Source organism: Salvelinus sp. IW2-2015, unplaced genomic scaffold (assembly GCF_002910315.2).
Source record: "Salvelinus sp. IW2-2015 unplaced genomic scaffold, ASM291031v2 Un_scaffold1915, whole genome shotgun sequence".
Taxonomy (NCBI): Eukaryota; Metazoa; Chordata; class Actinopteri; order Salmoniformes; family Salmonidae; genus Salvelinus; species Salvelinus sp. IW2-2015.
The window spans coordinates 83,646-93,280 of NW_019943275.1; the positions used below are offsets into that span (position 1 = coordinate 83,646).

The 9,635-nt window shown below is 39.3% G+C and overlaps 1 protein-coding gene across 1 annotated transcript in view; it reads left to right on the plus strand.

The window, feature by feature from the left end:
- Positions 1-3,798: 3,798 nt before the first annotated feature.
- LOC112072403 (interferon-induced GTP-binding protein Mx-like) overlaps positions 3,799-9,635 on the plus strand; it is an 83,458-nt gene continuing 77,621 nt past the window's right edge. Inside the window, exons 1-2 of the mRNA XM_070439784.1 lie at positions 3,799-3,929; positions 9,595-9,629. Coding sequence (XP_070295885.1) covers positions 9,607-9,629 — 23 coding nt within the window. The 5' untranslated portion in view covers positions 3,799-3,929; positions 9,595-9,606. The remainder of the gene's footprint in view (positions 3,930-9,594; positions 9,630-9,635) is intronic.

Consider the following 9,635-nt stretch of genomic DNA (forward strand, 5'->3'; position numbering starts at 1 on the left):
ATATAACTGAGATTGGCTTACAAGACATCATGCTTGATTGCTTACAAGACCATCATCCTTGCTGGACTTACAAGACATCATACTTGATTGGCTTACAAGACATCATGCCTGATTGGCTTACAAGACCAGCATCCTTGCTTGACTTACAAGACCATCATACTTGATTGAGCGATTTGTCTGTAGTAATGTGGTGCCTGTATTCTTTAAACTTTTAAATCTAGCAATACATTCTTTGTGGTCAGTAATGCCCACATACGGTCTTGTAAGCCAATCAAGCATGATGGTCTTGTAAGCCAATCAAGCATGACGGTCTTGTAAGCCAATCAAGCATGATGGACTTGTAAGCCAATCAAGCCTGACGGTCTTGTAAGCCAATCAAGCAAGACGGTCTTGTAAGGAAATCAAGCATGATGGTCTTGTAAGCTTTCACATTAAAAGGTAGTTAAAAATTCAAAAGGCACTCGCACATCTGAGCTATCTTTTTTGCAGGTGCAAGGTAACAGTTGAAAAAAATGAGAAAAAAGAGGAAACCTGCACACTGCTCCTGATAGTATAACTGCTCTTAATAGTATCACTGCTCTGGACAGTATCACTGCTCTTGATAGTATCACTGCTCTTGATAGTATCACTGCTCTGGATAGTATCACTGCTATGGATAGTATCACTGCTCTTGATAGTATCACTGCTCTTGATAGTATCACTGCTCTTGATAATATCACTGCTATGGATAGTATCACTACTATGGATAAGATCACTGCTCCGGATAGTATCACTGCTATGGATAGTATCACTGCTATGGATAGTATCACTGCTATGGATAGTATCACTGCTATGGATTGTATCACTGCTCTTGATTTAGTCTCATTGCCTTGATAGTATCACTGCTATGGATAGCCCTCACTGCTCTTGATAGTATCACTGCTCTTGAGTATCACTGCTCCTATGAAGATCACTGCTCTGGATAGTATACTGCTATGGATAGTATCACTTCTATGGATAGTATCACTGCTCCGGATAGTATCACTGCTCTTGATAGTATCACTGCTCTGGATAGGTAGCACTGCTCTTGATAGTATCACTGCTCTTGTAGTATCACTGCTCTGGTAGTATCACTGCTCTTGATAGTCCTATCACTCTTGGATCGTATCATTGCTCTGGATAGTATCACTACTCTGGATAGTATACTGCTCTGGATAGTATCACTGCTCTGGATAGTCTCACTGCTGTTGATAGTATCACTGCTCTGGATAGTGTCACTGCTCTTGATAGTATCACTGCTCTTGGTAGTATCACTGCTCTTGATAGTATCACTGCTCTTGATAGTATCACTGCTCTTTAATAAGTGTTATGTATGGCCTTCTTCAGAGCTTTTGTGAGTTTTTTAATTTAGCATCCTTATATTGACCTATCCCCTCTCACATCCGTTCCACGCATCGAATGGGGTTGGAGTCGAGGGATTTTTTTTTATTGCTACCAATTATAACAATATGCATTTCATCAACATTAAAATAAAGTGTGTACATAAAACGTATTAAACACTTCTGTTAAACCACAATGAGGACATCGAACTACCAAGCAAGTTTTCATAAATCATTGGGTACAGCAAGAAAAACGTTAGAGTGTCAAGTCCTGACCATAGAGAGCCCTCTGGTTTTCCTATGGTGTTTTAGGTCAGGGCGTGACTAGGGGGGTTATCTAGTATTTTGTATTTCTATGTTTGTTGGTGAGTATGGTTCCCAATTAGAGGCAGCTGTTTATCGTTGTCTCTAATTGGGGATCATACTTAAGCTGTTATTTATTTCCCACCTACTTTGTGGGATATTGTTTCAGTTACTGCCTAGTGCGCGCTGTACTTCACGTTCGTTGTATGTTTGTTKTTTTTTCGTAGTTTCACTTTGTATTAAAATATGTGGAACTCAACTCACGCTGCGCCTTGGTCCGCTCATGTCGACAATAGTGACACAGAGTAATCGGAAATAGGGGCATAATTCATGTTCACATTTACAACATAACATATATAGGCATTTCATCATTAAGACCTTTAGGAAAATAATGTCTGGAGGGTGAAAATCCCAAAACATTCTATTTTACTCAGAGTATTATTAATATCACCTCCCCTGTCTGATATCTTAGCTTTCTCTATGCCACAAAATCTAAACGTAGAATTATGTTTAGGTCATTAAAATGTACTGCAACTGGATAATCCTTGTCGTTTCTCCTAATTTAATTTATGTTCACTGATTCTCTGTTTGAGAGAACGAGAGGTTTTACCTTCATAGCACAGCCCACATGGACATTTAATAATGTAAATAACATGGGTGGTGGAGCACGTAATAATGTCATTTATTTGGAACCGTTTTCCTGTATGTGGGTGGAAGAAATATTCACTCTTCATATTGTTGCACTGTGCGCAACCTCTGCATGTATAGCTGCCACTCGGAAGAGGGTGTAAAAGAGCCTGGCTGATTTTCTTTTGTGACTGGCAGTTGGCGTGGACAAATTTATCGCGTAAATTGCGACCTCTCCTATATTCAAATAAGTGCTGGATTCTTAAATTCAGCAGGCAAAGCTGGGTCTGATGATACAACATGCCAGTGTTACTTGACAGCATCTCCCGCTTTTCGCGAGGTCAAAGTATATGTGGTTGTGAACATTACACAGGGTTCTTTAGATCTAGTGGGTCTTTGTTGTAGCAGTTCATCTAGTGTTTTCCCCGATGCCAAATTAAAAGCTTCATCCACACTTTATGGAGAGTAGCCACTTAGAAACCTGTTGCGCACCTCCGCTTCTTTTTCTAGGTAGTCCTCTTTGGAGTGGCATATACAGCGCATTCTGAAGAACTGGCAACTTGGAAGTCCTGTTTTTAATGGCTCAGTATGGAAGCTCTCCACCTGTAATAGAGTATTTCTGTCCGTTTATTTTCTATATAAATTTAATCTTGCAAAATCATTTAAACAGATCTACTTTCGTATCACATTGTTTGTCTGTACACGTAGGTACCAAAGAGAGGCCCTTAGATAAGACAGACTTGCGCGTCAGTAAGCTCTTTTTTGGAGAGGTTAATTACCGCGACCTGCTATAGCTCTGTGTCCATGGCCTGTGTTCCTGGTCCCCTCTTTGACCGTTTGCCTCTCCTACATCGTTTATTTTCTTTCGTGGATCCTTGTTGTGCTGCTTTCGGGCAACAGAAAAAAAAAGTTTGTGTGTGATGGTAGCTGAAGTCGCTGTCATTAGGGAATTAGCTCTCAGTGGATACCTCTGTGTCTACGTTTCCATGTCATCCCGCTGCTGTGTATCTGCGTCCCCCGGTCAGCTAATATGTGTGTAAACTGTACATAGTTCTGTGAGTGTCACTGAGTAGGCTGATACCCATTTCATGGGAGCACAATCTCTAGATTAGACTGTACAGTCCAATCTGTATGTTCAATATGCACATTAGGCTGTCTAGTGAACTGATTTCTCACAAAGTCCTGCAGCTAAAACACTAATATTTGTGTAAACTCGACACAGTTGTGTCCTGTGAATGTCACTGAGGAGATACTCCATTTCATGGGGACACAATCCATAGGTTAGGCTGTGCAGTGTAAATATTCACCCATTGTAAAGTCTATTACATCCACAATGGGATGTTATCTGTTTTCTTGTGTCTATCTATGGTAGTACGCACTTTGAGAAACAACCTTGGTTTCATTTTACTTTCTGGGAAATCATGTGACCCTTAAGAACCTATGAGGTTGTATCTGAACTTTAATTAGGCACTGTGTAACAGATGCAGAAAAACGGTATGATTTCCTAGAATGGACCATCAAAACGTTTCACTTTCATTTGTCTTCCATGAAAGGTGATAGACTCAAGCTGTAGACCTATACTGCTCTGTGACCCTGGCTCAACACACAGCCTGCTTGTCTGAAAGTGTCAACGATTTCAAAGTAAGTGTGCATTTAAAAGGACAAGATCAGTGTTTCTTAAATTATAGGTCGGGATCCAAAGTGGGCCGTGAGCGAGTGAGAGGTGAGTCGCAAGATGCTTAAATAAATATATAATCACACACTATTTCTTCCTAGTTTGAGTCGTTGGAGTCATGGGATGACGGTCGGTTTCTAATTTGGGTCTTGAGCTGAAAAAGTTTAAGACCCCAGGATTAGATCCTTAGCTCTGTGCAGTTCCATTGGAAGTGGTGTTGTTATAATCTAAGGCAGGGTTACCTCAATCTACATTGAAAGGACTAAAACCAAATCAAACTGTAGAAATAATGGACCACATATATACCAGTCGTTTCCAGTGATGTAAAGTACTTAAGTAGTACTTTAAAGTATTTTTACTGAAGTAGTTTTTTGGGGTATCTGTACTTTACAATTTATATTTTTGACAACTTTTACTTTTACTTCACTACATTTCTAAAGAAAATAATGTACGTTTTACTCCATACATTTTACCTGACACCCAAAAGTACTCGTTACATTTTGAAAGCTTAGCAGGACAGGAAGTGGTCCAATTCACACACTTATCGAGACAACACATGGTCATCTACTGCCTCTGATCTGGGGGACTCACTAAACACACATGCATCTTCTGTAAATGATGTCTGAGTGTTGGAGTGTGCCCCTGGCTATCCACACATTTTAAAAACAAGAAAATAGTACCGTCTGCTCTGCTTAAAATAAGGATTTTTATATTATTCATACTTCTACTTTTACTTTTGATACTTAAGTATTTTTTTGAAATGACATTTACTTTTGATTCTTAAGTATATATAGAACCAAATACTTTTAGACTTTTACTCAAATAATATTTTACTGGGTGACTTTCACTTTTACTTGAGTAACTTTCTATTAAGGTATCTAAACTTTTACTCAAGTAGGACATTTGGGTACTTTTTACTCCACTGGTGGTTTAAAACCTAGGCGGAGGAGTGCATTTATTTTTATTAACTCAGTCTGGCTTTCAATTCATTCTTGAAAGTTGTAATAGTAAAATTGTATTGGAGAGTGCATCACCAGTTTTCCTCTTGTCATGGCAGTCATTTTATACCTTAGAGAGCTATTTTTAACTTGTCAGAAATGTCCAGATCATTATTTTTAGCTAATATTTGAATCAACCTATTGAAAGTGTACATGTACGCTGTACATTTGATTGGTAATTGTGGAAATTGTTTACCAACATTTTTGGTAACAATTTCTTTGAACATGTCATAAGGGTTTATAACACATGTCATAAGCTGACATAAACATGTAATGATCGTGTTATGACAAAGATATTGCTGTATTTTCTAGACTTATGACAGCTTATGACAGCTCACACCCACAGCCTGATACCRTATAACGCAGCATAATAGTGGACCTATTACGATGTTAAGATAGTGTTATGACAGTGTTACGATGCAGAACATTTGATGTCTGTCTGAAATTCAGAATAAACCCATAGCCCTTTTATAAGCCTTGTTATTATAGTCACCTCTATATTAGGTTTAGATCGGCCAATGCATGTTAAAGTGAGTCTTCCACCACTTTTCTCCATCAATACTCAGTATTCCTGAACAACATGTGGGATCTTGGCTATGATGTGGGTCTTTGGCAATGGACAGGGGCAGACCTGTCACTGGGGATGGGGGGACATGTCCCAACCCACATTCTGAAATTGCATTTTTGTCCCCCCCCCCCCGAGTTTTTTAAAACGTTTTTTATTAAACCTTTAATTTACTAGGCAAGTCAGTTATGAACAAAATCGTATTTACAATGACGGCCTACCCCGGACGACGCTGGGCCACTTGTGTGCCACCCCATGGGACTCCCAATCACGGCCGGATGTGATGTAGCCTATTTTCTAACCAGGGACTGCAGTGACTCCTCTTGCACGGCGATGCAGTGCCTTGGACCACTGCGCTACTACTACCACCATCATTAAGGCAACGGTGTGCTTCAGGAAAATGCGGACTGCCCCGAGCGGTCGCTTGATTGTTCGGAGTGATTATCCGATTGTATAAAAAAATCTTAAAACAAAGTTGCTCCCCTGACTATGGATATTCAAGATCATTTATGAAGTTATTACTGGAGAAATTAATTGATCTAATTTATTGTAATTTATTTGGTTATCCTCTCCAAATGAATGAAGTAAGGGCACCATTATTTTTAGAGGACCCTTGAATTATCTCTACCATAGTTATCATTAAATAGCTTAACCTTTATCATCTCTACCATAGTTGTCATTAAATAGCTTAACCTTTATTATCTCTACCATAGTTATCATTAAATAGTTTAACCTTTATTATCTCTACCATAGTTATCATTAAATAGTTTAACCTGTATTATCTCTACCATAGTTATCATTAAATAGTTTAACCTGTATTAATTCTAACATAGTTATCACTAAATAGTTTTACCTTTAACACTTGTATCAACAGTAGTCTCAATCAACAATCAGTTACTGTATTCGCATTCTGAAAGGTTGTTGAGCTCTACGTGAATCTTTTGTTACCTTGAAGTCCTTAAACAAGTGGTTGGATTATTGAAGTCTAAAAGGTTGGATTTACTAGACTCAATACATTGGAAAATGAGGTAGGGGAGTACCCGGGATGAAAGTAACACCTAAGTTATTTTCCTAATTACATCGATAGAGCTAGAGAGACCATATTTTATGACAAGCAACTTATATATGTCCTCTACCATTAGCAACTGTGATTTCATTTCTAGGGTAAATGAATCAAAATTAAATAGACCGGGAACAGAACTACCGTTACTGTTGTATCTGTCAGCAGGGAGGGAGTAACACAGACTTGGGACAGAACTACTGTTACTGTTGTATCTGTCAGTAGGGAGGGAGTAACACAGACTTGGGACAGAACTACTGTTACTGTTGTATCTGTCAGCAGGGAGGGAGTAACACAGACTTGGGACAGAACCATACTGTTGTATCTGTCAGCAGGGAGGGAGTAACACAGACTTGGGACAGAACTACCGTTACTGTTGTATCTGTCAGCAGGGAGGGAGTAACACAGACTTGGGACAGAACTAACAGCTGATAAGAAGTGGAGAATATCTGTATTCAATCCATTTTTCTGGTTTCTAATGCTGCTTACTTTCAACAAATGTACTATCAGCCATCAGTTCATGTTTGTGTCAGTTAATGCTATAGGTWAAAAATGTATGAAAATTAACCATGCGTCAACATCGCAATGTTGCACAACCACAATATTTWGCCTTACAATATCAATCAGACTAAAATGGATGACATAATAGCTACATTAACCATCATTTTCTCATCTCACCTTAATGGAAATCCAGTAGGAGACGTTTCTACCATCTTCAATGATTACTCATGCTTAGCCCAACGAATCAGGTACGCTCTAGCTGTCCTTGTCATGCGCRCTTCTCCTGTCTTGCTAGAATTAACCAGGACCGGAGCCAGAACCAATCAGTTGGACGGGCCTTTGTTTTCCCTAGGCAGACATGTTTTTCACRGGATTTGTGTGCACGCGCTTGCACGTTTTTTTGCTGGTGTAATAAGCAACTTGTGAATTTCAAGTTTGGGGAAGCTCACAACTTATCCTACTMTTTGTACCGATCTGCGTGCCAGTGATGATTATTTTTATATTCTCATTTTCATGGAACAGTTTAATTTMAAACTGAACGTTTCCCTTTCTCAAAATCATTGTTACGTGGTTAATCATAAAAAATCTGAAGTAAAACGATAAAAATCTAAAAGTTTAAATTCAACTACGGCGTGAGCACCAGCCTCTGGCATATGGACACATKGATACACTGTGATCCATTGGAGGCTGAAGAAATAAAAGCATAGAACTCAGAGATAGCCTACAGGCCAGAGCAACAGTAGGCCTAGAACTTGCATCATCMACTAAGTAAAATACATAGGCCTAAAGCCGACAAATGTGACTCACCACCTGGATTCGGTCTCATGTAGCAAAATGTGAAATTGTGTTTTTTACATTGACTCAGACTCAGAGCTACAAAATGATATAACATACACTGTATTTGAGGAACAATGGGAAAGTGATTCTGCTTTGAAAGTTGATCAACTTGTAATCTACATTTTTACATTTAAATCCCCTTAGATTTATCTGTAATCTACATTTAAATCCCCTTAGAATGTTTTAGTATCTAGTGAAGAGATCTTCTTTGTCTGCACCCATTCAGCATCGTTCACACCCTCTTAAGCTTTAGCCCCACACATCTCGTTTCGTTCTCGGAGCACACACTTGACGCTCTGACCGATGATTTGTTTACCTCTGGATAACATGAAAACAGCCTAACCAGCTCTGCTGKCAACAATTGCATTACTCTTTTTTGCAGACTTTTACTGACACCGGCCATATTCAATGGGTGTTGTACACACGTAATGTTAGCTAACGAGCCAGCCAGATAACGTTAGCTAATTATACAACAATGAACAAAGTGCCAACAATGAACAAAGTGCCAACAATGCTTATCGTTAGGCTCTAGCTAGAAAAGCAAACAGCTCTGGGAAAYAAATAATAACGTCCGCTAGGGAGCCAGCCAGCTAAAGTTAACTARTTAAACAACAATGAACAACGTTCCAACAATGCCACAGTGCTGGCAGCTAACCAACCATGTTCAATGTTAGCTAGCTAACATTARGCTCTAACTAGAATAGCAAGCGGCTCTGGGAAACAAATAATAAAGTCCGCTAGGGAGCCAGCCAGCTAACGTTAGCTAGCTAGCTGAAGTACACTTTAGCGTGAAATGAAACCACTTTTTCGGTCAAAATTAGAAACGTAATATCTCAAATAGATGTATACATGTATACATCATGATGCAAGATGAACGCATCTCCCTGTCAGGAATGCAATACCACGGTTGCTCTTAGTTTGAAGATGTAATCCGGAGACAGGTGTTTTCTCCATCTCTTTAGCTATCATACTCTAATTCCACTGATTTCAAAACTTGATCCTCCAAAAAGTGGAGAGCAACACTTATGCAGCTCCACTACACAATACATAAAAATAGCTGCGTTGGACAGGATTACTAACACAGACTGACGAGCTAAAATAGACAGAAGCCTTCTATATGGCAGACTAATTCGAACTCCTCTCTCGGCATGTCCAGCCCACTCATTACCTCAGCCAATAATGGCTAGTGGGAAGGTCGTTCACTTTTTCTGTGGCTTAACCAACAAGGCTCGTAATTTAACAATTTCATTCGTATTTACTGATGGCATACAAGTTTGTTATTAAGGCACATGAAAGTTCACATGTTCGATAAGGCATTTCAATTTTTTACATTCGGCTCTCCTGTGAAGTGTCTTGAGGCCTAGTTTCCTGAATCGGGTCACAAATATGAACAGTAGAAAATATCCTGATGACATTTCTGGTTCTTTCAATCACATGCATCTCTCTACTCCTGTCTGACTTGACTTGAGCTTTTGCTAGCGAACTTGCAACATTATATTCCGGGCACCTCAGAGTTTCCTGCGCCAGTGAGCTGGGGATAGACAGCTGTGTTTTGTGTGCCAAATGGGCACTGGATATATGGGATCATCAGATCATGATATTTTGCTCTTTTACCCCGAGACTTTGTATTTTCAATGAAATTGTTTAGCTTTCATTCTCTTTTATTTCAGGGGGAGAAAGAAATGGCTCATGAAGATGGACCGAGGTGGGA